Raw genomic sequence first — 27,809 nt, forward strand, 5'->3', positions numbered from 1 at the left:
GCCTCTCACTTGTGAAAGTTATTGCATTTTTTTTTTTTACATTTAATGTGTAACTTTGGGGGGGGGGGTGGAGGGGGTTGACTTTCTGTGACACAAACAAAGCCGCTTCCGACCAGCTGGCCATCTCGCACACCGCAGGAAAATGTTATTTCAAGACACCGAGGGATTAGCGTAAGAGGAAGACTTAACGGGGTTCGGGCAATTCAACACGTACAAACACGAGTCGCCTTAATCCTGCGGCCTTTGTCACAGGTGTCGCACGCACTCAAGGATTCCCCTGTCTGGTACGCCGATAACAATGCAGCGTAAAGCACTAAAATATACGAAGGCATGCTGGGAAAATTCTCTTTCAAGTACAAACAGCTTCTATTCTGGGTCTTGATAAGGAGAGGTGGGGGGGGGGGGTATTTTGAAGCCGTGCTTCGGCTCAAAACCTCTTTAATTCCAGATTCTTCAGAACAGAACTTCCCTGCCATTGTGCAGGCACGACGAAATTGCAACTGTGTCACCCTCGAATGAGGCATTTGTATGTAAAACTACACTCATATTTACAAAGACTAAATAGAGACAGGGATTATCACTTTAATCAATTCAAATCCGCTTTTAGTGAAGGGCTCCCGACATTTTAAAACGCAGACGTGCAAAGTCCAAAATAGTTGGATGTTTGCTTTCCTTTAGCATATTTCTCCCAAGAGTTTGAAAACAAGTGAAACGATTGAACATTTTTAAGCAGAGTAATCCGAGCGCTGGGCTTTATTTGAATTTACATCTGCAGCTAAAATGAAGAATATAGATATGAGATGACGTGTATTCAGCCGCACCGTTTCCGCCTGGCACCAACACGCGTCCTGGCGTGACTGGATCACGACTGGCCGACAAAGGTACAGGTGGAAACTCACCCGGGACGCATCGAGATCCGATCTGCTCAGGCCGCGTATGGAGGCGGTCTGGGACGCTCGTGGCCACCTTCTCTTATCAGTGGAAACGCAATGCATCCGGGCCACATCGGAAGACCCGACTACTCAGCTGATGGCTTCTAAATAAGCAATAAAAAAATTAAAAAATGCAGCTCGTGTAGGCACGTGGCACGAAAGACACACATTGTAAAGTACCAATTTAATCTCGCATCCGAACAAATCTTCAGGATGTACAGATCGAAAATGATCCACAACATCATGTCAACTTTGAACTACACATTTTGTCTCTTTGATCTGGGAGAGATTGAGGTTTCAAGTTTTGACGTCGTGATCGCAAAACTGTTTTCTTTGATCGGCCAAAATAGCTGAAGACGGTTTAAACATACAGATATATTCACATCCTGTCGCGTTTTTCATAGGTTTTCTAAATCAGGTGTTTTGCAGGTAGGACCTTCTTGTGCCGGCAATCTTATTTTAAAACAAGGTTTGACCTGCAGATGTTTTTGAAGAGGTACAATATATTTTGACAATATATATATATATATATATATATATTTTTTTTTTTTTTTTTTTACCAAGAGTAGTAAGCAACAGATGACGAACAAGCTCAGTAACACGCTGCTACAAACCAGATCGTTACATATAAACATGTATTCCCTTATTGCTGTTGTCCGCGAGGCAGTCGCAGTAGACTCAAGCTCCAAATATTAAAATACCTTTAGTAAACTATCCGTTTAGAAAATTAACAGTATCACTGATAGAATGAAAACTTTAAAATATTTTAAAGCATGATTTTGTTTCCCCCAGATATGATGTGATAAAGAGGCAGACCTTCATTGGTCATCTCAATTAATTTTCTCTGAGCACTGATTTGGCTATTAAGACATTTTAAAGAGATTATCCAGGCTTTTTTTTTTTTTTTTAACTCGTATGTTCAATAGTGAATAGAAGTAAAACATACATATTTATAAAAAACAAACACAATAAACAAGTCGGACCGTATTGATAGTTGGAAAAAAACATTTTATTTTGTCTTTGTCTCCAAAAAGTAGCATTTTGTCCTGTACAAAGAAGCTCATTTAATGTTATTACTGGGGAAATATGATGTTAAATAAAAAAAATTAAAAAAAACAACAACCTGTGTGTAACAAAGTGAGGAGTCAGATGGATCTTTCTCCACGGCAGCAGACGGAGGAGTTCGTACAAACGCCGCTCCTAAAAGCCCTTTAAAAACAATTTGGGATGAAGTGTTGTACGGAGAAAATCAGATCCTCTTTGTGCTACAGTCGCTTTCGGACCTGCAGTTTTTTTTTTTTATTGGCTGAGCTTTGACTGGAAGATAGAAGGAGATATCTTGAGGGCGGAGGGCGTCGTCGGGGGGGGGGGGGGGGGGGCGACGCAGCAATGAGGGCGTTACATGGTAAACTGGGTCCATCCAAAAATGTCGACAACAGTTGTGTGACACTCAGGAGTCCAGTCGACATATGGGGCTGTCGTAGACCATCTGCAGGTTCACCTTGTGCCCCACCAGTTCTCTGATGTTGTTGATGCCGTACTTAATCATGGTGGGCCTGCGGGAGAGGGAGGGGGGGAGAGAGAGAGAGAGCGCAGCAGTTTCTTGTTATTCAAGACGCAGCCTTAACAGAGACCTTCAAGTGTTTTGGTGTCTATTCCAGGTCTCTCAGATCAGACGGAAAAACAACAGGGTGGGGGGGGGAGGATTACCCAGCGTGGATTATTAGAGCCTTTCCCAGCTCACTCGCTTTCCCGGGACACTTGTCTCCAGGTCAAACGTCAATGCAATTACGTTTAAGCACAACTATTCAACGACGCTCAGCAAAGGAACCGTACAGCGAGATTTAACTAAGAAAAGTCTATGAATAACAAAAAACCGGCCTTGTGACTGCACGTTAAAAGGATCAACTGCAGATATATGCGCATGGGATATTCAAATCATTCCACCAAATGTAAAAACGGAATAGTACGTATAAAACAGGAATAATCCTCCTCAGGAAACGAAGCTAAATATCGTCAAAGTGGGTCAGATGTGAGCTCGGCGCCTACGCGGCGAGTCGACCACGGATGACGTCTGCACACGCTTTCAAATCCCTCGATAGAAAAAAAATATATATAGTTTCGCTTTTCAACAGACGTGCTCCGATGTTTTTTGAACCCACGCCGTCTTCACGGCGAGCTGGCGGTAAAGTAAAGTGCCATTCGCTCACGGTTTCTAAAAGCCGCGTGGGGGGGGGAGACGGACGGACGGACACACACCGAACCGCCCGTGTCCCCCCGAGGACGTGACGGGATCGAGACTCGTGTGTTCTGACGTGCGAGTTCACCTTTCCAGAGACAGACCCCAGGCGATCACGGACACGTCCTCGGGGAGACCCATGGGCAGCAGCATCTCGGGCCTGAAGACTCCCGAGTTTCCCACTTCCACCCATTTTTTCAGTCCTGTGTGGGGCAGGGGAGGGGGGGGGGTGGGGAGAGAAATTAAGACAGCTAGTGGAGCAGGCAAAAATCACAAGATTAGAACGGCCCTATAAAACAAACCAGAGAGGCTCTAATACATTTACATGCAACATGCTGCAGGTCATTTTACACTCACTATTGAACACTGCAAAAAAAACAACTTTGAAATACGACCAGGAAATTGTGTCCTTTGGGCTGTCTTCGAAAAATATCTTTATTTTAAACAAGAAATTCATTCACAATTATACATTTAAAATGGTTTAAATGATTAGATGATTTTTTTTTTTTTTTTTTTTTAGTATATAATACCAATGAAATAAAATACTAGAAAAGAGTCAAACGTTGAGGCCGTTAATGGCAGCTCGACCGCATGAAAACAACATCGTTACAATCATTTTAATCATTACGATTTGATTTGCTGCCATCTTGTTTCGTAAAATGGCCGTTTTCCATTTTGCTGGGTTATCTGGAAGAGCTGCACGTGTACCTTCATGATAGCTGAACACCTCCATGCTGGGCTCCGTGTACGGGTTGTAGGCAGGCTTGAAGCGGAGCTTGGTAATTCCTGGGAGGGGGAAAACAAACGCGCGTGACGGCACACAAAAACGACCGGCGAATTCTGTCCCGAGAGTCTACAAATGGCCGTTTGCGCGTCGCGGCCGAACGAGCGACATCTCTCGGCTCGCGGGAGCACCGAGCTGCACGGGCAGAACAGACCGGGCGCGCCGGAACGGCGCATTTTCCGCATCCCTCGGGAGCGTCGCTCGTTCATTGTTAGAAATGATTATTGTTGTTGTCTGTCATGAGGCCGTTCGCCGGGACGCTGGGCGGCTGTTAGCTGCCTCCGGTTTCCCGGAGTCCTCTGCAGACCCTCACCTAGTTTGGTGAAGAACTGATGAAGGACGCCCATCAGGTCTCCGAGCGTCAGCCCGTAGTCGGCCACCACGCCCTCGATCTGGTGGAACTCCGCGAGGTGGGTGGCGTCCAACGTCTCGTTCCGGAACACCCGGTCGATGGAGAAATACTTGACGGGCGTGAACTTCTCCTGGTGGACGGTTCGTGCGAGAGGAAGAGGAGAGGGTGGGGGGGGTGCAGAGAGGGAGAAGTTACTGCAAGTGTGAGGACGAGCGGAGACCGCAAACCACTAGGCGGGAAAATAAAAGGACAATAAAATGCAGGACAGCGTGGAGACGCGAGGTGTTGCTCCTGTTCTCTGGGACGTGTTTGAAGATCTCATTTCTCGTCTTAATTCTTTGTACACACGAGTGGAAAACTCATTTCTACTCCCAAAACACGAGAGGTCACTCAAAGTACGACCAGACTCGGCAGCTTTCAACCCCGGCACGACTTCCTGCGCGCGTCCGAGTGTCTCTCACCTGCTGTGCGAGTTTATACAGCATGCGTGCGCTGACTGCCGTAGTGTGTGTGCGGAGGATGTTCTTCTGTGCCTCCTCGATCTTCCAGTCGCATTTGTACCTGCAAAACGGCGAGATGCTCAATAAGATGCCGCAAAACAACAACAACAAAAAAAAAAAACCAACGCAAACCCTCGAGATGCAGCGACGTCGACAGACGGGTGATTGTGTCTCACCCTTGTGAGCCGTAGCCTCCTTCTGAGTGAACCCGCTTCACTCTCTCCAGGTAGTCCGGGGGGAACTCGTGGGCGAGTGCTGGGTCTGAAAAATGAGAGGACACATCAGCAGAAAGCACTCGGATTGGAGAGACAGTTCAGTGCGAGGCACAGAGACACGACGCAGAGAGACACGACACGGAGACACGACACGGAGAGACACGACAGCGAGACACGACACAGAGAGACGACAGAGAGACACGACAGCGAGACACGACACAGAGAGACACAGAGAGACACGACGCACAGAGACACGACACAGAGAGACACGACACAGAGAGACACGACACAGAGAGACACGACACACAGAGACACGACAGCGAGACACGACAGCGAGACACAACACAGAGACACGACTGCGAGACACAACACAGAGACACGGCAGCGAGACACGACACAGAGAGACACGACAGAGACACGACAGAGACATGGCAGCGAGACACGACAGAGACACGACAGCGAGACACAACACAGAGAGACACGACAGCGAGACACGACACAGAGAGACACAGAGAGAGACACAGAGACACGACAGAGACACGACACAGAGAGACACGACAGAGAGACGCACAGAGACACGACACAGAGACACGACACAGAGACACGACACAGAGAGAGACATGACACAGAGAGACACGACACAGAGACACGACAGAGACACGACACAGAGAGACGCACAGAGACACGACACAGAGAGAGACACAGAGAGACACAGAGAGACAACACAGAGAGAGACACGACACAGAGAGACACGACACAGAGAGACAAGACAGAGAGAGACACGACACAGAGAGACGCACAGAGACACGACACAGAGAGACACACGGAGCCTCACGCTCACCAGACAGGAAGAAGGTGTCGTGCTGGTCTCTGGCCGGGTGCTGCTGAGGCTGGAACAGCGAGTCAAAGTTCCAGAAAGAGCTTTCGATGAAGTTGTTGGTCGGCATCTCAGTGAAACTTACGGAAAGCAGAGAGTTTGTTTTTATGGATGTGAGACTTTACTTTTTTTTTTTTCTTCCCCTTCACTGTTTCACCGCAGCTCACCCCATCTCCAGGAAGATCTGCCTGAACTGTGTCCGCACCTTCATCAGCGGGTGCAGGTGGCCGCAGTCCGGGGCCACGCCCATCGCCTCGAAGTTGTAGGGCTTGAACTTCTTCTCCTTCCAGTTGCCACTGCGACACAACACAAGGAGGAAGACGCTGAAAAAGCTCCGCGGTGCCGTCGCTTCTTTACGGGCAGCAGCTTTTTGCAAAATCGGGTAATAAACACATAATACTTCTCCCGCTTCATTTGTGCGTTTTTTTTACATTTTTTTTTATCTGCAGCTGAGATGACTGAGACCATCAAATCTACGCGGCTCTCAATCAGCGCAGAAGTGAAAGCAGCATCAATTTGCATTTTGGGCAGGAGATGATGGAACATCTGGATATCCTTTTAGCTAAATCCCCTCTATGATATGATTTCATGCAAACCTGAGACCATTTTAATGCCTCGCTGTCACCATGGAAAACGGTCTCAGCTGCACCGTGCGCATGTCTGTTATATATTTATTTATTTATCCATCTTCACTTGATGTCCAGAACATTGTTTTACATAACAGTCAAAACAGACTATAAAAAAGGACCTATGTCGGATTTCTTTAAGGCAACAGAGGACTTTGAATTTTACATTTCTGGCTCACTATTTTCAGGACTTGCAGTCACCGACACAACTCGACTTTACCGCCGTCTAAATGAATTACTGGCTTCAGTTACGTTAGCTTGTTAAGGGATTATTTCGCCCACTGTCATTTTGTCCTGCCCCGCCTTTAGGACAAAGTCCACATCTTTGGACGCGTCCCCTTTTGTGGGCAGATGATTCTCTGTGTCTTCAGCCTGAGACCCCGCACACTGCCACTGACCGACAGAGGAAAGGCAGACGGGACACGTCTTTTTGTCTGTTAAAAAATAAGAATCTTCACTCACGTGGCGATCATCTCGGGCGTGAGCTCCGTCTCCTGTTTATTGAGGGTGGTGCTGAAGGACTCGCCCTTCGTGACCCAGTAAGACTTCACCGTCCTGGACACATTCAATCAAATTACTTCAAAATCGCAATCGTAAGGACAGTGTGGGACACGACGTAGAGTTTTTAAAAAAAAAATGTTATCCAATTTTTCTGGTCATGCAAAGGATCTCTAATGAAAATACAGTGTACACGTAGAATGAAACTGGACACCTGTTTCACAGTCATACCAAATAAAAACCTGAAGGGAGAAGAATTATGTACGCGTGCAACAATTTATAGGCATTTTAGGACGCATTTCCCAGCCACATGTAAAAATAATTCCTAATAATATCATTATCTAATTATTAAACACAACTTGGATAAGTAGCGGAAAATGGATGGATTAACCAGTAAAATATATTATAGATTTTTACCAACTTCTTTGGCTGATACCAAATATATAAATGTGCACCTAATTTCCACCTAACAGAGAGCAAAAAGTCTCTTTTAGAGGAATTGACATATTTCTCGGACTACTCTCATCTTAAATGGTCCATAACGGTTTTGAGTATAGTAAAAATCAGTGCTTTTCCCGACTTCACCACCAGCCCTAAAAAAAAAAAAAAAGATGACGAACGGTGTAACCCTTAAATTAACTTTTAGCGTCACTCTACTCTGAGCCAAAGTAACTATGTCGGGGAGATGCCTGGCAGAGGTGTCGAGGGATTAAAACATTAGTGCGTACACGCGGACCTCGCAGACAAATCTTCTGTAACGCCACATGAGAATGTAAATATAGGCCGTGTGTGTCTGCCTGGGAGCCTCCGCCGTTTGCTCTGTGAAAGAGGTTTTAAACGCCGAAACAAAACAGATGATGTAAACATCAATAAAGCCTTGAAGCGTCTTTCCTGAAGGGAGAAAAGTGTCCCGGAGAAGCTTGGATGCTTGGTAGCGTCAGCTTTGTGCATCTGCAGCCTGGACGCCAGTTCACTTTTAAGAAATACACACCTCGGTATCAATCTGGGGCATATTTTAGTAAGTTAACACCCAAGTCCAAAATATTCTCACCCACTTTTAATTTAAGGGTCTTGTCCCTGCTCAGGCCTTCTGCTTGACGTACAGTTCGAACTTTGCGCATTGTTTGATCTACTTTAGTCCTGCTTGACTCGATAAAACTTTAGAAATACTATTCAAACACACGGTCAACAATAACAAGCTGTCCTTCATTACCGCTCCACCATTCAAATGACACTGTTGTTGAGACATGAACCTTCATCGGTTCAAGCAAAATCCCAACCTCGTTCCAACTTGCGAATAGAAAAGCACTGGGCCACACCAAACCTCCTACTGCCACCTACTGGTAGACAAAAAGACCGGTAGATAAAAGTGTTTGGACTTGCACTTCAGAGAGCAGCTTTCTCTTCTTCAGCTCGTTCTTTTCCTTCTCGTCCAGCTGGGAGGTGTTGCCTTTCTGCAGCAGGAGCAGCTTCTCTCTGACCTGGTCCTCTACGGTCTCCACCTGAAGGCCAAAACACGGACACGCCTCGCTGAGAACGGGACTGTCGATCGAAAGAAGGCCACGAAGGCAGGTCGGTATGAAGAAACGCACGTACGGTCCTGAATATCCTGGGGCCTCCCTCGTGGGCTTTGTCCACTCGGATCCACTTGCTGGACATGGCCTTGCTGAAGCCGATCTTCCCGAAGGACAGTTTCTACACGGGGGACAAATGCAGAGGTTCGACACCGTCATGATCAAACAACTGAGGCAACAAAACATTTTATACAAATACTGCACTTGGTGTCAGGTCGCCTGATTTTAAAGTTGCGGGAGATATACCAAATAAACATTTGATGATAATCACCGTACAAGAAGAACCAAACTGCACTTTCTTCCAAAGGTCTTTGATAACAGGTCGGTGATGTTCGAGCACAACTCGCATATAATAACACAGCTTTTTATGAAGCACTCTTTGTAAAGATTACAACCTGATGTTAATAGTTTTAACGCGCGTGATCTTCCCCAACATCAAACACGTTTAAAAATGTTCGTATGTTGCCTTTATGTTTCCCCTTTCAGACATTAAAAACAAACAAAAAATCCACTGTAAGAAGTGCGAGGTTTAAAGTTTTCCAAACTGGAGAGGACAGTTGTGAGATGTCAAGTAAAAACGTGCACCTGAAACCAAATCGCACTTCTATTCTTTACACACACACAAAAAAAAAACTTGAATGCATCCGTTTTAAAGTTTCTTAATCCGATCAACTTTCTGGGAAATCGAAGAAGTAAAAGATTGCTGCTCTTAAATGTGGCGCAAGTCACCTCCGTTATATATAAAATCCAATAGATCCACTCTTACTTTGGATTATTTTATTGCATATACAAGACTGCTCCTGTTGTGCGCGGACGGAGCACAGCATGTTCACGGAGCAGGTAAAGCCTGCCAAATAAGGCTGATGTTGCTGACGTTGATCAGGTGGTAAAACTTTGAATACCTACTCACAAAAGGTCACAGCATCCATTTAGAAAAGCGTAAACAACACATTTTGTTTATTTTGCCACGTTTCAGTCACTCACCATCCATGAACTATTTACTCAGCAGTATTTGTGTTCCCCTGAAGTGTACGTAGTGAAGTGTCACTCACCATGAGCTCACTCTGCGCCAGGCCCTCGGGGGGGATGGAGCTGAAGACCCGGGCTTCATGGCTGCCCTGCTCGGCTATCTCAGCGCCCTCCCCGGTCAGCTCCCAGCGTTTGGAGGAGCGCAGCTCGGCGGCGATTACCTGAACAGCAGAGAACAAAAACACCGACTGTCAGCTCACCGTGAAGAGTCCCGAGACATTTGACCGACATTCACCCTGACTGCACCGGTGTTGCACTTTTCTGCCCGCCACTTTCTCCCCTCTTCAATTAAACCTGACGTCCTTATTGCATCAGTCACACTATGTTGACGGTGACTGTCGGACTTCCGCTTGCGCCTCAGCCCGGGGAACTCACGTCGCCGAGGGCCTGGAGACTCTTCACGGCTCCGACTATGACCTGGTGGTCCACCCCGAGGCTGCTCGCCAACTCCAGGCTGTCCACGCCGTCGTCCACCTTCTCTATCCGCTGTAGTAGCGTCTCCACCGCACCGGTGTCCGCCATGCTGGAGCCCTGCGAAGCCCGAAAGAGACCGGATGTGACGTCAGTTTTACAGAGGCCGAACGTGCTCGAGTAGCGCGGGACGAGAATTTATTTATTTATTTATTTTTTTTTTTTACCGTAAATCCTCAACTTCTGCTGTGCCTTTTAATGTCCTAAAACATAACAAAAGGTTTACAGTTTTTGTGTAATATTAAATGTTTCGGCACTTTTAGCAAAATTAATTATTCGTAATTTAAATGAACGAGTAAAGGCCTCGTTTAATTTTGTGCACACAAGAGGTCAAGCAGAGGGATATTATTATGAATCCAAAAACATAAAGACTTGTTTTTAAAGGCACTAAATGTCTTAATATGAAATACAACCATTTCAACTGTATTCATAAATATGTTATTTAGCTTTCTTCAAGACAACATATCAGGTTCTTACTTCAGTAAAAGCATTAATACCAAGTATACACTTAAAGTATAAAAATATATATATATATGTACACACTATACAGTAAATGCTCCATCATTGTTATACTATCATACATGTTTTCAATTTATTACTACTGTTGAATTCATGTGCATTTTAGTGCTGTAGTTATTTGAGGTTGTGCTTATTTTGTCTACTTTACTGAGTTTAATCTACATCAATGCATCATATTCCTAAAGATTATTATGTTTGTATTGCTTGTGTTCTGTATAAACCATGTATCTCTAAAAAGTCAATGAATTTAGAAAAAATAATGCATTTCCTAGTGAATCCAAGTGGGTTTAAAAAAAAGTTTCTTTAGCTTAAATAGTAGGAACATATTCTCCTATTTAGAAGGAACATCTAATCCTTCAGTTCTTAAGAAAAATTAAATTTGAAAATCACAATTTGGCAATACACGGTTTTCAATGGAAAGAAAGGGTATAAATAAAAGTAACAAGTATCCAAGGCTGTCAGACAAATGTAGTAGAGTGCAATATTTGCCTTTGAGATTTAGTGGACTGGAAGTATAATTTGTATCAAATGGAAATCCTCAAGTAAATTGCAAAAAGCTCAAATTTGTGCTTACGTAGCGTACCCAAGTACATGTACATCCCGCCACTGGTTTCACGTTATTCAGACACTGTATTTCAACTCTTGAAAAAAAAATAAATCTGTAAACCACAACAAATGAATTTACTGGATTCTAATTCATTTATATTTTTCGAGACTAAATTTATGAGCCATTCAAACATTTCTGAGAAAGCAGGTTGTGAAAACCTCAAGCTGATGACTCATTGTTTGTCAATAAATGACAATCCGGTCATTCATTATTAGCTCATGAATTTTTTTGCTTTCAATGAAAAGTACAAATAGTTGATACTTTGTCCTAACTCTAATTAAGACTTGTATTCAAAATAAAAATCATTTATTAATACAAACACAAACTGTTATACATTAACAGGAACAAATCCCAACCAATCCAAAAGCTACACTGAGCAGAAATGTGGATTTAACATCAGGATGTATGTGTACTTTCCAGTAGTCTCCAAAACCATTTACTAAAATGACTACATCACGTAGGTAAATTACAAAAAAAAAAAGCCAGAATTACAAGCACTGAAGAAAACAACAAGCTATTCGGGTCCATTGAATTGTTACAAAAGATACATCAACCTTTGTAGTTTAAAACCACAAGATTTTACTAGTTTCACGTGGAGAAAAAAAAAAAAAATGCTGTCGTCACACGAGGAAACCAATCAGAGCTAGCGAGTGAATAACTTGTAGCATCAGCCTGCATGTTAAGTGATGACGATGAGGACTGGTGGCAGAGATTAAAAATAAAAATAAAAAAAACAAGACTCAGCACTGACCAGACCACTGAAACAGCCACAACTCAGCTCAGACATTTAAAAAGTCCAAACATCTTCTCTTGTGCCCACATGTGCTACATATAAAACCAAAAGCGAATCAAACATGGAGAAGGCAGAGAGCACAGGCAAGCTGTCGATCACTTTCTTTGGAGGACGCTTCGGTCAATTGATGCGGGGATAATTGGTGCCGATGGTTGGCAGACGGAATGAAACAGTTTTATCTGTACTGGTAGTTCATGCTGCCGTCTCCTCTGCCGTAGCCCACCGGGTTGTTGTACTGAGAGTGGTTGGTGCCGAAGCCCTGGTTGCCGCCTCCCTGGGAGTTGTAATTGGACTGGTTGTTGAAACCTAGGAGGTTGTGAGAGTTATTGACGGAATTTTTCAAATAAAAATGAAGCTTAAAAACGGAAAAACAAAACAAATGAAACGCCGTCCCGTACCTTCATAACTGTAGTCTTGGTTACCTCCAGCACCTCCCGTTACCTGGCTTGGGTAAGCAGTGCTGTACGAGTATCCACCCGTCCCCCCCTGGTTCTGGTTGAAACTCTTCTTTCCCTGCCCGTAGCCCTGGCCGTACTGGCTATAGGAGCCCTGCCCCGTGGGGCTGATGGACTGGTAGCCCCCTGCGGGTCCACTGTTTGTCCCCGGGGGACCTGGAAAAGTTGCCTTCCCTCCCTTGTGCATAGGGGGTTTCTTTTTGGGGGGTTTGCTGGCAACAGTGGCAGTGTAGGCTCCATCACTCTGGTAGTATGAACTGTAGGAATTCGGTGATGATCCTGGTGCCGTGTTGGCCGGAGGGCCACCCGACGGGCTGCTTGATGCCCCGGATCCTCCTCCATTTGTACCACCATTGTTGTAGTAATCTGGGAAGTGACAACATGGGACAGTCTTAAAACAAGCATCGCGTATTTGTTGCTGCTGCTGCTTGCGTGTTGCTTATATTATTACGTTCTTGTCGTGTACTCGGAAATGAAAAAGGACCCTGTGGTAGCACCATGATGAATGACGTCACATTTATTTAAAAAAACAAAAACATATAAAAACAAACTTAACGCCAACAGCCTCAGTTCATCACTGCCTAATGCCGTTACAGATGGGATACTGCAGCTACCAAACACGGTTAAAGTAAGACCATCATGCACTCGGTGTAGCCGCGTCTTCACAGTGTTGCTGATACGACAGATTTTTACATAAACAATGTGGCCATCCTTTAAAAAGCAAAACAGAAAATACAAAACCGGCTTAGTCATGTTTGGAAGTAACAGAAAGGCATTGAAATGGAATAAAAACAAAACTTATTTTCTCAGTATTCTCGTCCAAGTAAACATAATGAAGACAAAGACGGAGACCAGGCTGTTGCGGTCTTCACAATAATCCAAAAGGCAGTATGTTGTCCAGCTCCCGAGGCCTTCACTTAATCATGCTCCACAAACAAAGCTCCGTCGCCGGTCCGACACATGAAGACTTTCTGCAACAAATCAGCCCTGCAGGCTCGGGGAGGTCCGGGTGTTCGGGTACATCCACAGCAAGTTGAGAGAACACAGGGCGGCTTACGGCTACATGCATGCAGTGGTGGATCGTCTCCCCGAGATGTCGGGACAAGGGGAATTGGCAAGACAGGGCGGGGGTGGTGTTGTCACTTTATTCCCAGGGTTGCAGACTTTGTGGTGAATGGAGTTCATGACGCTGCTGGAACACTACTGAGTATTTTGTCCATTTTAATCGTCTCTACAGGACTGTTTTTGATTTTCTAAGACTGGGGAAGATCTATGTCGCAAACTCGTGGTAGCCATAGCAGTCTGAGACAAAGTCACCTAAAGAGTGAGACAGGGCAGAGAAGGGAAAAAATATCAAAATTAGATTTTGTTTAGTTTGATTTGTTTTCTGCCATAAAAGGTGGCAGCTCAATGACTCGTTTGGTCTGATTGTGTTCAAACTAAATCTTTGGTTATGTTTTTTTTTTTTTTTTTTAGATTTCTCTGCTCCTGTCACGCTCAGGTAGGTCAGTCCTCAGAACAGGCTGCCAGAAGGAAGAAAGACGTACTCATATGAAGGGGCTTGTCAAAAACAGATTCAATCCTGTGGCTTAAAGCAGAGAAATGTAAAATCACTGAACTGGGAACATCCCAGCATGTTCTCTTGTTGTTATTATTATTATTAATATTATAATATGGTCTTGTTTGAAGTATTCTGAAGACAGACCACATTCCCAGAGTCCAGGCCAGATGCACCATGCCGCAGGACATGTTACATCTACGCAGACGCATTGGCAGACAAATTTCATTGAAACGCTCACACGGTGAATGAAAGCCTGATTGCAACCCAGACACAGAGCACATTCCCAACCACACCTCCATTAGAAAAAGGCCAAATGAATACTTACTGTATCCGGAGTTAGCGCTGTTGCCGTAACCATATGTCCCGAAGCCACCTGGGAGGAGGACACCGATTTAATAATCCGATTTAACATCACGTCAAACGTTGCGTACCGTACGTGTGCTGCAACCAAGAGGCACATTTTTACCTCCTTGGCCGTAGCCTCCTCCATTATTGAAGCCTCTTCCTCTTCCACGACCTCGCCCTCCTCTCCCTCTGCCTCTGGGCGTAGCTGCATCTCCGGGGGCTCCCATCATGCTAAACCCTGGGCTGTGCTGCAGAGGAAACCAACAGGATGAGTGATGCATGAGGGGGCGAAAAAGGAGACAACGATGCAAACAATCCTTCTGTGCGTACGTGCGGTTGTTGTTGTTGTTGCCCAGGGATATTACGCCTCCGGTGGGGGGGCTATATTGCAGCCGTTTACCCGATAATTGTTTCATCAAAGCCTCCACGGAGTTAAGTTTTGTTTTTATTTGTTGCTTCCAGCTGTTTTTAAGAGTCTCTCCTCTGAGTTTATTTCATACCTGCAGCTTCGTACAGCAGCAGGAACCAAAGGAGCGTCTCCAAAGCGAGAGAGTTGCTCTTATTTACACACACACGGCACAACAGCTTTAACTCCACTAATTAGTCGTGAATCCTCCCCGACATAGAGACAGGATTGATCACTATCCCAACGGCAAATCATAATCTGTCGTAATTTATAAACTGTGGACAAATAATTTGTTACAGTGTCCGTCCTCGGGTCCTGTTCTCCATTAAAAGTGTCTGAATATTTCAATTTTTACTGGAAGTAAAAGTTTGATCCGTTTTCTCCTTCATGTGAAGTCTCACAGTGTTTGCAGCATTGATTATTGTATCATCATTTTGCACATGGATGCTTCTTATAGAAATGTTTTGGACCGTGAATTCTCTGAATCATTTAAATGACAAAAATATGACAACAGCCATATTAGTGCAGCTTTAGGCACAAACATTTGCATAAAACAAGGATACAAATTTTAAGTGTTTTAGTGGAAAATAATAAACTCTGATTTGAGGTAGTTTTGATGTGGCGCTTCAGGCTTCAAGGGACTATTTTCTTAATGAAATCTGTCCATTCAGATATTTATACCGATAAAGAAAAAAATAATAATTTGACTTTTAGTTCAACTGTGACTATGCAAATGAGCGTGGCCTAAAAAAAAACATAAAATAAAAAAGCCTTTTCTATCGAGTGCTTACTATGGGTGGTCCCTTCTTCTTTTTAGCAGGCTCGGTCACAGAGCCCTCAGGGAAGAGCCGCTCCAGGGCAGCCAGGGCCGCATAAGCCTTGGCCACCTTTTTGTTGGATCCTGTGCCCTGGAACTTCTGCCCATCGATCTCCACCTCCATGACAAAACGTTTGTCGTGGCTGCCGCCGGTCTCCGAGATGAGCTCATACTTCAGGCCTCGGCGCTTCTCGTTCAGCTCCATGACGGGGTTCTTGCCGTGTTTCGTGAGGATTGGTCCCTGTTGGCGAGCAGTCTGACAGGAGCAACAGATAGTGGTTAAAATAAGAATATTCAGTGGTACGGGAAAAAGACCACATTGTTACTTGCTGACGCACATACCTCTCCAGCATCAGTGATGTCTGCATTGGCTGCTCCTGTGGCAGCAGTGGTAGTTTCAACAGGTGTTACTACTGGCCTCAATTCTTCCACAGCGGTTACTATCTGCGTCTCCTCTACTTTAATGGGCTTAGCAGTCTTTAATTCCACTCCAGTGGGCAGGCCCATGTCATGTAGGACCTGAAAATGTCCACACATACAACGTGGCTTAACAAGGAAATGTCGAATATAAAAAAAAATCCCTACTAGCGGCGAAAGACAATGGAATTTATTGGTTATTCAAGAGCTCTTGCAACTGCTGTGCTCACCTTTACAGCTACATGCAGCTTGGCAGTGCGTTTGGATGGACCAGAAGCCTCAAAGCTCTTGCCATCAACTTCTACAGCCATAGTGAAGACGGGAACGTGAACGGGGCCAGTCTGGGATATCAATTTGTACTGGAGACCTGGCTTCAGCTGATTGAGCCTCATAAGAGCATTCATGGCCTGGGGAGGCTCAACTTTCTCCTCTGGAGCTGGTGGAGAGGACAAAAAAAGTTATAACACAACTCATAACTACAACACTCAGTAAAAAAAAAAAAAAAAAGACTGCTCATTATCAATTAATCTAGTGAATAATCAGCTGATTCATTATTAAGCCCGTTTAGTATTAAAAAACAATGATGAGGTGCTGTTGTCAAGTTGGCTTGTTTTGTCCAACCAAAAACCAACAGTATCTTAATTACTGTTTACAATTAGTAATCAATCATCAATATTGTTGCTGATTATTTTCTGTCCATTGACAAAGATAGTTAAAGGTTCATTTTCAACCAAAGTAAGTTTCAACAAACACAAAAGCTATAAGGGCACTTACATTTCTTCTGCAGCTTTTTCTTCTTTTTATTAGGACTCTTGTCATCAGGTCCCTCCTCTTCCTCAATAGGCCTTTTCATTGGTGGAGCATATGCTGTACTGGGTGGGATTTGTACTAAATCCCAACACACAAAATTATGCCATGACAACATACAAAGCAGCTAATCGGATTGAATCTACACTATGAATATAAAAAAAAGTATTGACTACTTTAAATCTCAAGAGGTAGGACGGCCTGGATTACCTGTGTAATCAATAGGAGTCTCACTACGAGGTTTTTTGGGCATCTTGGAGGGAAGAGGATCCATTCCCAGCACTTTGTGAAGCTGTCCAAAAGCTGACAGCCTTAAGGCATGCTGAGGATAAAAAAAGACAAGGTGTGAATTACACATGTACTGAATTGTGGTTGTGCACACACCATTTAATCTTACTCACTTGTGCACTCGCTGTAATATCTTCTCTCTGCTGGTGGTCCAAGTGACCAATAGCATCTGTGGACTCCTTCTCGCATGGATCAGAGATACCAGCACCATCTGCAACAGGGAGAAATGGCAGTTTTGAATTGTGTTGTGACCCCAGAGGACAAACTGAACCCTTCTAACAGCACAATTAATGAATATTTGGAGACGGGATCCCACATGCGTACCTGATAAGAGGATTCCTGAAGCCAGACACTCTAAAACTCTCCGCAGAGCTTCTCCTGCCCCCATGGGCCGGTTCCCTGTGCCAATGGCTTTCTCACAGATCAGCTCCAGTGGCTGCAACGCAGGAGAGAGGGGGAGGCTCTGTGTTTGAGGATGCTATTTTTAAGCTCAGTCACTAACACGGAGGAATTTTAGGTCACTGCGTTAAATAGTATCTCAGAAGTCTAACAACCGCGAGGGGGGTGCCTTGATTTTTTTGGTATCCATGCAGACAAAGCATTATCAAAGGAATTGTAAAGAAGCAGCCAAATCTATCTTCAGCAAACTACAGACATATTTAACACTTGTCAGAAGCCACAATCAGCAGAGCCTCTAAAAGACTTCAGTATACTGATCAGTGCCACCAGGATGTCAAGAGTTTTCCTTGTTATTGTTGCGTTAAAATATTTGTGATTTTGCAGCAGATTTACTCAAACATTGTGAAGCAACTTGTGGTGTTGGAGAGCCTTGCTGACTGTAAATGAGGAGTTGTTTTTGTTGTGAAAGCAAGTTTTGTTTGGGAAGGCTCAATTTGTGCCTTTATGGCTGCTCGCGGGAATTTTGCAAAATCGCAAACTCATGGAAATATTGCAGAGATTAATTGAATTTGCATGAATTATTGTGACCACAAGATTTCCTGGAGGGACTGAATTAATACCTCACAGGGGTTCCTTTTACTTACCCAGCCACGAAGCGGGGCCCATGTGGGGACGCGGGCGCACAGGTCCCTTAAGATCCGGATGACAATGACACAGGAGCGCAGCCCATTGGCTCTCGCCTGGGGACACAAGCAGGGAGGGGGGAGGGAGGGGTACGAGGTAGACAAGTGGCTTTAGTCAAAAAAAGAAGACTGTCTGGCTCATAAAGCAAGATAAACATCCAAATAAGTGGAACAAAATTTAAAAAAAATGAAGCCACACAGACTAAAACAGCTGAGCTTTGTCATTATGGAAAGATCCAGAGATATTAGATGATAGAACAATGTTTGATCACTTTGTTGGAGGACTGTAATTAAAATTATTCACAATCATGACTGTTAGTCAGTAGCCAACATGATCGATGATGTCGTTATCAGACGTAAAACATCTGTTTGTGCGGAAACACATGCGTGTGACTTAAGATCAGGAGGAGAGGAGCGATTAAAGAAAATCCACCGCTAACTGAATACCAAGTTTGACGTGAGAAACAAGTGAACTATTTTAAAAAAAAGAAAGAAAAAAGGATGTGCTTACGTGTGCTGTCATTCAAAGGGATCGTGGGTTTAACTAGTGGCAAAAGGATTTTAAAGTATGACTCAAGGTGCAATATTCCCGTTGACTTTGTGGGCACACACAGTAACAGACACGGGGCGAGAGCAGGAAAAGTTGAGGCCAAATACTCTAAAATAACAAGCTGCAGAGATGGAGCACTGATTGTTATAGTGTGAAAGCCAAAGATGACACGCGACAAAACTATGATGAGTTATTATCAAACATGGTTAACTACAAGGCACAGTTTCTCTTTTAAACTTCCAGCAAAAAGTGCTCTACAAGTAGCTTCAATAATGAAAACAACAACAACAACAACTCACTCACAGCAACACCGACATTATAGAAATATTGCACCTGGACACGTGGTGTATTAGTCCCAGATTTTACTGATTTGAGTTAAGCAACTGTTGATCTACATGAGAAAAATATATGTGCTCAAGAACTAAAAAGCAACAATGAACTTTAAAAAAAAAAAAAAAAATTAAAAAAATAGTACTGCAATCGAACCTGTTAAGTGAGAAAAGCAGTTCTAAAACAGTGTAATGACAAAGGTTTCATAAGAAACAAACATCCAGGTCAAGTCGAGTATAACTACAGGAAGTACACTTCAAAAGAGTAAATAAAGAAAAAACACATGTAACGTCCAAATTAAAAAAGGAAAAAGAACAAACAGCATAAAACCAAACTCAAAGCTACTTCTGTTTTAGAGACAAATAAAGACAAGATCCAAACCTGGAACCACTTAGCGTGGCGGAGAGACGCCAAGGCAGTTAGGCATTTCTGCCTGTCCAGAACATCCGGGGGATCGTTGACTGAAAGCGTTTCTATTGGCAGGTGGAATAAGAAGACAAGGTACAGTTTGACCAAGGGGAGTTCTGTCAGCCGGCCAGGGGGAACACAGGCAGCCTTCCCAAACCACAGGCAGGAGGAGGAAGGGGAGGGGGACCCCTCCACTGGAGAACCACCAAACGCTCTCAACCTCCCAGTTAATATGGTTTTGCACAGCCCAGCACACAACTGTTACACTTAAAACCCACCATAACGACTGTGTTGTGGAGTGGGTTAGAACTTGAGTGAGCGGAAAAACAAAAGTTTGTAAAAAAAAAAAAAAAAAAAAAAAAACACCAAAAGAAATCCCTGGCGGAAAAAAAAATTTGAATTTAAAATTTATCAAAATATTGGTTGTATCAAATGGGAAGTTGTCTCTCCATGGTTGTTTCAACTCAAATGGGTGCTTTAGTTTCAGTGCCTAAAAAAGGTCTACTTTCTTTTCTGGCATTACCAGGAGGTAGAGCCCCTCCCCTTTGCCCCTATACTGGGTACACTGCACTTTGCCCCTTCCGAGACAGAGAGCGGCCAGTTGGTCAAAGGTCCAGCGTCCCTAAAAATTGACAAACTAGAAGGCTTGACAGAGAGAATCAGAATTGGAACCACAGGCAGAAGTTATCAGATGCACAAAAGTGGGTATCAAAACATGTCCACACTGCAGCAAAACTGATGGCTTTAAAAAATAAAATAAAAAGAAAGACCCAAGCCGGGCATCACTGTTAGCACGGGGCTACAGATAAGGTCAAGGTTCAACACCTGATCAAGCTGAGATCCTCACTATTAATGCGAGCTCTCCAAAAGGACGCAAGATACCAGAAATTGTACATTGTTGTTGTACAGCTGCAATTAAGCTGAACAGTACTATACATATATTTCATGATGCCTTCATCTTTTGCTAGTGTGGTTGGACGTACGTGCCAAATTCAAGTGTTCCTTGTCATTATCTGTAACGCTGAGCCTTCCCTGCTAAGGAACATCAGAGACAGTCAATTGCCCACTGCTGGGTCTAACAACCAAAGACAGTTTCACCACGTGTTTTGCTACTCATTTTTGCTGCAATGCAAACCGTTCATCATCAATGGTAAAACACATGCAAACAAAGTGGTCTCTCTTTTTGTATTTGGTTAAATTCTCAGTAAGCCTTCATTTCGTTGGTGACCTCGATCATTAAGGCGGAAGACAAAGCCATGTCGTCAGCTGTCAGTAAACTACCTGCCCTATACTGTATATTGGGCCATCAAAAATGTACAATTACATTACATGGAACTACGAGAGTGTCTAGAGAGCTATAAGCATAGCACAGTTTCATTATGTGACAGTGCATTCTTGTCCCCTAGCTCCATTGAAGGCCCAATAAACAATATCTGTCTAGTCTGGTTGCCTGCCTGGCCTCCCTGCTGGAGGAGGGGCGCCACTGAAATAACTCCGAGGCCCTTGTGAGGGAGCTTACCTCCGGCTGCAGCCCTCTCTATCTCCTCGCGGACCAAAGGGGATGTCAGGTGAATTGTGAGGGTGAGAGGGGGCTCCTTGGGGCTCTTGATGACGATGCTGGCCTCCCGGATGTTCTGGGTCACCACGTACTTGTCTTCCGTGATTGACTGCGAGAGATAAATGTGTTTAGGGCACAACAAAAGGTTCGGCCGCTGTTTAATTTGTTCAGCAACGTTTTTGCTGACGATCAAGACAGTCCGGGGCTGCAGATGAACCTTTCACACGGGTGGCACCGCTTCTGTTTTATGTCCTTGGAAATGTCACAAGTGTTGTTCTTAGACCTTCATTGTTTCCGTTTATATAGTCTCCACTTGTTGTAAAGTTGTGTTTAATCCAAAAATGTTTCTTCTATTTTCTGTGTTTTAAGTAATTAACACAGTGGAAGCAAACATTAGCTTTATTATCAAAACATGTCTTTAATAATTGACCGTTCAGTGTACAATATGACTGAAAATCGTGAAAAATCCACCCGTTATTATCTCTATTCTCAAATTAACATTGAATCTCTTGCTTTGTTCGAACAATGTTGAGTTACACGCAACAAAAACTATTACTCTAACAAATATAGACCTAAAAAAATAAGCCAAAATTTTGCGAATATTTTTTTTTTTTTTAATACTGCAAATATCGGTGTCAATAACTCAATTGATTTTTAGCTCTTGTATCTTGTTGATTTGTTTTGGGTGCTACGAGAAATAATGAAACTAATATATTACTTTCCGAGGCACCCAAAAACTTGGGTTCAACAGGGGCCCACCAACAACATTTTGCCCCCTCAGCAGGTCAACCCAGTCATAACCTACATGATATAAAGTGCTACACTGCTGTAATGTGGAACAAAACTCAGATCATCGACAGATGTCAGGAACAGATGAGAGACACAACCCTGGGCAAAATGAAAATACAGAGGAGGAGCTCATCGGTGGCCCAGTTTTCTTCTGGAGAAGGATTTCTAAAAGGCATAGTCTTCAGCGACGTGATGCGCCGGGTAGAGTTTGGCTTTCTCGAACACAAAGTTAACACTCTCAAGACGCTGAAAACTCACGAGAAGATGGAGCTGATTTTCAGGCAGGAGTCTAGGCAGAGCTCGCAGTCGTTGGGCAGTTTTAATGTTTCTCGTTTAAAGTTAGTAGAGTGTTTTGCCAGCACCGGTCACTCTGCACTGCATCCTTGTTCTTCTCATTTTTGTTTCCCAGCCAAAGCAACTAAAACGATCCCTCTTATTTAAAAACATATTATTGCACTTTCTGTTTCACCCGACTCCTTTACGGCTCCCACTTTCTCCACATTGGATTATCGGCTGTGGGTATTTTTGATGTGCTCTGGGCTCACCTAACAGTACGTTTCATCACGTAAAAAAGTGTGACCTTTTAAACAAATAACTGCCACCTTAAACTGGTTGCAAAACGTATTTGCAGTCTGGGCCCCTGTTAAGATCAGACTACTGCGTCAATTCATTGTTTGGCCAATAACATCATACACTAAAAACTGTGCAATATGCCATCCATAATTTCCCTGGTCCAATTCTTTGTTTCAATAATAATTAACTTTATTTCTATCCGAGTTGGGCCGACAGACGATGCACCCTCCTACCCCCACTGCCAATGTCATTGTCAATCTCCATGGTTCACTGTAGCCATCATCATATGACAGCTTTGTAGACATTGCCCATCCCTAATATTTAAAAGACAAGACAGGCATAAAATGAAATGCAGAGCGTTTTGCACAAAAGCGAAGAATGTCAATTGATTTCGTTTGGTCAGATACAAAAAAAAAAAAAAGCACGAATATTTGTATTGTTTTTGAAGGTCCATTATCAGTCTGACTCTAATGTAAGTATTACACATTATTTTGTGCAATAAATCCTGAGCCATGGTCTCACCTTGAGCTGTGAAACAAGGTTTTCCGACACTTTCTTCAGCAGAGTGATTGTAGGCTTGTCTTTACAGAGGAGCACCAGCTCGAGGTCGAGGTCCCCCTTCAGTAGCAGACCCTTAGCAACCAGGCCCACTCTCATCACGCCACGCAGGGAGCGGGTGGCCTGATCTTTCTGCTCACTTGCAAAGGACACAGCAGATTGAGTTAAGACGTACGAGATAGTTAAAGGTCATTTGAACAGAGGTATTGTTTTACTAACTGACCAACTAACCTTTCCTTATCAGTCTCTGTGCTATCAGATTCCGACTTAGTAGTTCCTTTCTCCTGTTTATCCAGCCAGTCGGACACGGCCTTGAGGGCTCTCTCTGTGTGAGACACCATGTTCTGTACACTTTCCAGTTCCTCCTGAGTTGGGTAGATGGCAGAGTGTTTGGCCATGACATGGCGGTCGTCATTCATGAAGACACGCATGGATCGGTGGCGCATTGGGGGAGGCTAGAAATGAAAAGAAACAGGATTGTGAACACAAGGAGAAATATCAAAAGTGTCCTTCCGTTGCATGGGGAGTAAAGAATCAGCCTCGCATCGGTCGACTTATCTTCAATGTGCCGTGACAGCACTGGAGATTTGTCTGTCTGCACCCTTGTATCATTCTGCTACAGAGGGAAAAGTACTCCAGCTGTTTGTATATCTTTCATGCAATCGCAATCATTTTGAGTGATACGAAGCCCAGGAGGCAGCAACAGAGCTCTTCCAATATAGTGTCAGGGAGGACTTGTTCTGGTGGAACATTTGCACATGGGGAGGCGAGTCCTGGCATTTAATGGGCTAAATATCTGCCAACGTCCAAAAAGAAGCAAGCAGACCTGCTTTACTGCACAATCCAAATCTGTCAAAACTTGCTTGTTTTTTCAGCATACAGGTTGCTGCTCGGTGGTTGTTGTAGCATAGATTTGCAAAACGGTAACACAGATAGACCGAGGGAGGAGAATACTGCACCAGAAATAGTCGGCCAATGGCAGGTTTGTATCAACATTCGACATCCAGTGAGTCAGACAAGTAAAGACTAGTTTCTACCGACACGTAACCTTCATAATGCTTTCCTGGTCTCAGTGCATGACAGCAGTATGCAGGAGGGATATATTAACTCTGTCATGGTGCAAATCAAACCCTAAAATTCACTTTTGATGATGCATTAAAACCTCACCGTGACTAACTGGGAAAATGAAACAACAAATTATTACTATTTATAGGGCAGCTCTTTCAAATTCAGTCCATTTTACATATTTCAAATGTTCCAGGTTTTATTCAGAACAGTTTTAAATATCTTTACAAAACCTTCTTCTTTAGACAGGCTCTCGGTCAACCTGGAAAACATTTATCAAGATTAAAGAAAAAAAGGTTCCACTTGATTATAATAAAAGACCTACTTTCCCTGCCACTTGCGTCCCTTTGATTAATTAAAACACTGAATAATTAGGCCTCATGTCTGGGCCAAGCTTCTCACACCAGCGATTGCACAAGCTGAGTGTGTGCACAGGCAGCCAAAGCCAATTTAGAGGAGAGCAGTGATGTGGAAAGTGCAGCATGTGTCCCTAAAGCCCCGGGCAGATTGGAATGATAACACGCTGGCACCCGCTCTATGACTTAAATTAGATGTGACAAATTTATTTGTTTGGTTAACAGTGACATTTAATATAAAGGTCAGCATGTCCTCTGCCTTTCGTCCCATGACACTGTGATGAATACATTGAGGCTGAAACTAAAACCTTACCATTGTTGTTCTCGAGACCGTGGCGACTACTTTATCCAGTGAATGGCAGTATTAAAAGTGTCTCCTAGGCAGCGGGTGACAATGGCGCTGTCCGTCTCTACGAGAGGAAAACAAAAGTCACATGTCACTGTGGGCCAAATAAAAGCAGGCTGAAAACTAAGCTAGATCAACAAAGAATGGACGGGACATACATTTGGTTTCAAGCAATTTGTGTAGACAAGTCACAGTAGACACAGACGTAGATTAATCAGGACAAAAAATGTACTCAGTCACTCCATTTATCTTAGAGCGAAATAATGTGGTCATCAGCTGCAACACATGCCTCAGGCATAAATGTGGTTGGTTATCATAAATAACTGTAATAATACAAATTCATAGCTGCAGGCTGCAGACATTCATATGTCAAAATGAAGGCAAACAAAGCCTGCTCCTAAAATTGTACTTCTAACTAAGCTTGCTAAAAAGGAGAAAACAATTATGGGTAGTCTACGAGAATTAATTGATCATAGTTGAGGTCAACAGCAGTACCTTCACGGATGACTGATCGTTCATCCGGGTTGCCATAAATCAGGGCTACTCAAAACTGCGGCCCAATACTTCCTGTCTGAATTTTTCCAGGGCTCGCAGGAAGATGGTATAAATCTCTGTTCTACTTTAAGACATCTGAACCAAAGACAAGGATGGAAGCAAGTAGGAGTGTGGCATCTCCACTCGTGGACTATCTTTCCGCGTAGCCATGGCAACAGGACATTTGGGCCGGGAGGGGAGGCCCTGGGTATGTAAGTATTTCCATTGTTCAGGGGAATCAGGTGATGTGCAGTCCTCCTTTCAGTCTGGGAGTGCAGTACACTTTTGGTGTAACCATGATATCAGTACACGGCCTGGGTAATACTGACAACGTTCGGATCCACTTACATATCCGAAGGTTAGCTTTTAAAATCATATAAATAAGGGCACATTGTTCCATGACTTAAAAATAAATGACATGAGTGTTTCTGGATTGGCCTTACTAGTTATGACATAAACTATGTTGAAATAGCAAAATAAAGGTAGGTAGGTAGGTAGGTATAGGTAGGTAGGTATTTACTTTATTAATCCCCGAGGGGAAATTTTTTCGCTACAGCAGCATACAGAAGCAATAAGAGAATAATAGAAATAATAGAATAAAATAATAGAATAATAGAAAAGCAATAAAATAGCAGTAAAAAAAATATAAAATGCGCAGTATTACAGTACATTATATATCTATATACAAACAAACCAAGAAACACAGTCAACAGTGTTATTGTACTGTGATGGATTTTGCCAGAGGTGAGTTATTGTGGTCGGCAGGAATGATCTCCTGTATCTGTCCTTGTGACAGCGGAGCTGGAGGAGTCTTTTGGAGAAAGTGCTCCGCTGTCCCTGCAGCAGGTGGTGGAGAGGGTGGACAGGATTATCCAATATGGACAATAGTTTGTTCAGCGTCCTCCTCTCCACCACCTTTTCCAGGCTGTCCAGTTTGTAATAAAGGCAGTTTCACTGCTCTCACCGATTCAAACAGGCTGAAAATGACACACATCTGATGTGTAAGATAGTTCTGTTGTGTGTAAAATCACTTTTTTTGAGCCACGTAATGCTATCTTAGTGAGAATGCAAAGATTAAAGATTTGTTTTAGGATGATTAAAACAGGCCCTTCTAAATATCAGCTTAGACACCGTTTCACCATGAACAAATATGGATATGCACCTCACGTGTTTGTAATAGTTAACCATTAAAGTGATGCACGTGATTAATTTATTCCACATACCAGCATATAATTAATAATCATTAATAATGACTTATTTGAAGCCATTAATTGAAAAAAAAAATACTCAGTGTGGCCCTTAAATAGCTCTGCCATACATGATGTGACCACGACTGCTACAACGACATGTATCGTGACAAAGCTGCAGCGCTCACATACTGTGGTGCAAACTTATATATATAAAAAAAAAAAAATCTCATTCCCACCTGCAGGAAAAGGTAAAAAAAAAAAAAAAAAAAAAAAAAAAAAGGTAAAACGAGGCGAAACCGTGAACACCACGAGCACTGCTCCTGTCACCGAGCCACGCTGACCCGCAGTCAAAGACCGACAAGCTCTACCCGATATACACCTGTTGGCTCTCACACCGAAACGTGACCGACATCCGGACGAAGAGTGCGTTTTTTTGAAGCCGGACCCGAACCACGATAGGGGGGGAGGAGGGGGGGGGGGAGATATTAAAAACAGACGCCATTTTAATTCAGTGCGAAGCCCGACCGGCGCCGACAGCTCTCAACCCCGACGATCACCTCTTTGAAGCGGCGTCGCGTCGACCTGCTCACCGGACCGCAAAACACACGCACACACACACACACACACACACACACACACACACACACACACAAAAGACACAGACGAAACTACTACTTACCGTTTCTGCCGAACCGCAAAAAAAAAAGAAGCTCGACCCAGAAGGAGGTCGACATTCAACAGGGAGCCGACTCTTGAATGTCTGAATCGGTCTGTTGCTTTATCAGACACCAAAATGGTCGAAGAGACGAGACCCCATTGAATCCGGAGTTAGCACTAGCAACTTAGCTCCGCTCAACAAAGGCAAATACAACCAACTTTGCCAGCACATGGGGCCATGTTAAAATAAAAGAATACCCCTCTTAAGTTCTCTTAATTCAATTGGTTGTTTTCACTTAACCGTCTCAGTGTTAAGGGCTAAATGCATGTGTTTTCCTTCTTTACTTACCGTGGTGTCGGTACTGCTAAGTGGACCGTGTTGCCCGCTAGCTTCCCCGGTCTCCGGCAGTCGCCGAGTGTCTGTTGGTAACGCCCACGAGCCGGGAAAGCATGGTGCTCATTGGACAGAAATTAAAACTGACTGCAATTGCAACCAATAAGAAAATAGCAGTTCCGAACGATGGGGGCGTGGCTAGAACCGTGGAGTTGAAATGAATTGTCTCGTCTGAAAAGCTGTCTGGATCATTCAGTGGTCTCGCAGATGAAAGCTGCTTAATAGCAACTTCTCACTGAGTAAATTATTTACGACAGAATATTTATGTTTATTTGGAGTGCATGAGTTTTATTATGGGAAATCTCCA

At 43.7% G+C, this 27,809-nt stretch overlaps 2 protein-coding genes across 4 annotated transcripts; both read right to left on the reverse strand.

The window, feature by feature from the left end:
- Positions 1-1,919: 1,919 nt before the first annotated feature.
- On the reverse strand, positions 1,920-10,184 carry farsa (phenylalanyl-tRNA synthetase subunit alpha). The gene is made up of 13 exons (XM_069701151.1): positions 10,002-10,184; positions 9,650-9,787; positions 8,620-8,718; positions 8,407-8,525; positions 6,988-7,080; positions 6,067-6,195; positions 5,864-5,979; positions 4,984-5,068; positions 4,769-4,868; positions 4,269-4,437; positions 3,880-3,957; positions 3,260-3,374; positions 1,920-2,488 (listed from the first exon to the last, which is right to left on the reverse strand). The coding sequence occupies exons 1-13, from the start codon at positions 10,146-10,148 to the stop codon at positions 2,383-2,385; spliced, it is 1,494 nt and encodes a 497-aa protein (XP_069557252.1). The 5' UTR covers positions 10,149-10,184; the 3' UTR covers positions 1,920-2,382.
- Positions 10,185-11,827: 1,643 nt separating this feature from the next.
- On the reverse strand, positions 11,828-27,554 carry ilf3b (interleukin enhancer binding factor 3b). 3 transcript variants are annotated; one of them, XM_069701152.1, is made up of 18 exons: positions 27,458-27,554; positions 24,695-24,791; positions 23,192-23,415; positions 22,925-23,099; positions 21,002-21,149; positions 19,456-19,547; positions 18,156-18,251; positions 17,437-17,548; positions 17,226-17,323; positions 17,035-17,146; positions 16,792-16,905; positions 16,248-16,453; positions 15,943-16,119; positions 15,575-15,856; positions 14,499-14,625; positions 14,358-14,405; positions 12,415-12,837; positions 11,828-12,322 (listed from the first exon to the last, which is right to left on the reverse strand). In XM_069701152.1, exons 2-18 carry the CDS (start codon positions 24,695-24,697, stop codon positions 12,192-12,194), a joined length of 2,568 nt encoding a protein of 855 aa, XP_069557253.1. In that variant the 5' UTR covers positions 24,698-24,791; positions 27,458-27,554; the 3' UTR covers positions 11,828-12,191. The 3 variants fall into 3 exon arrangements, with proteins under 3 accessions (XP_069557253.1, XP_069557254.1, XP_069557255.1); XM_069701153.1 differs by having other exon boundaries at positions 27,131-27,510; XM_069701154.1 differs by lacking the exons at positions 11,828-12,322; positions 12,415-12,837 and adding an exon at positions 12,971-13,788 and having other exon boundaries at positions 27,458-27,553.
- Between the last annotated feature and the right edge of the window lie 255 nt (positions 27,555-27,809).

This window comes from Brachyistius frenatus, unplaced genomic scaffold (assembly GCF_029030835.1).
Source record: "Brachyistius frenatus isolate BFR_SWC_R1_liver_20210118 unplaced genomic scaffold, ASM2903083v1 Contig_36, whole genome shotgun sequence".
NCBI lineage: Eukaryota > Metazoa > Chordata > Actinopteri > Embiotocidae > Brachyistius > Brachyistius frenatus.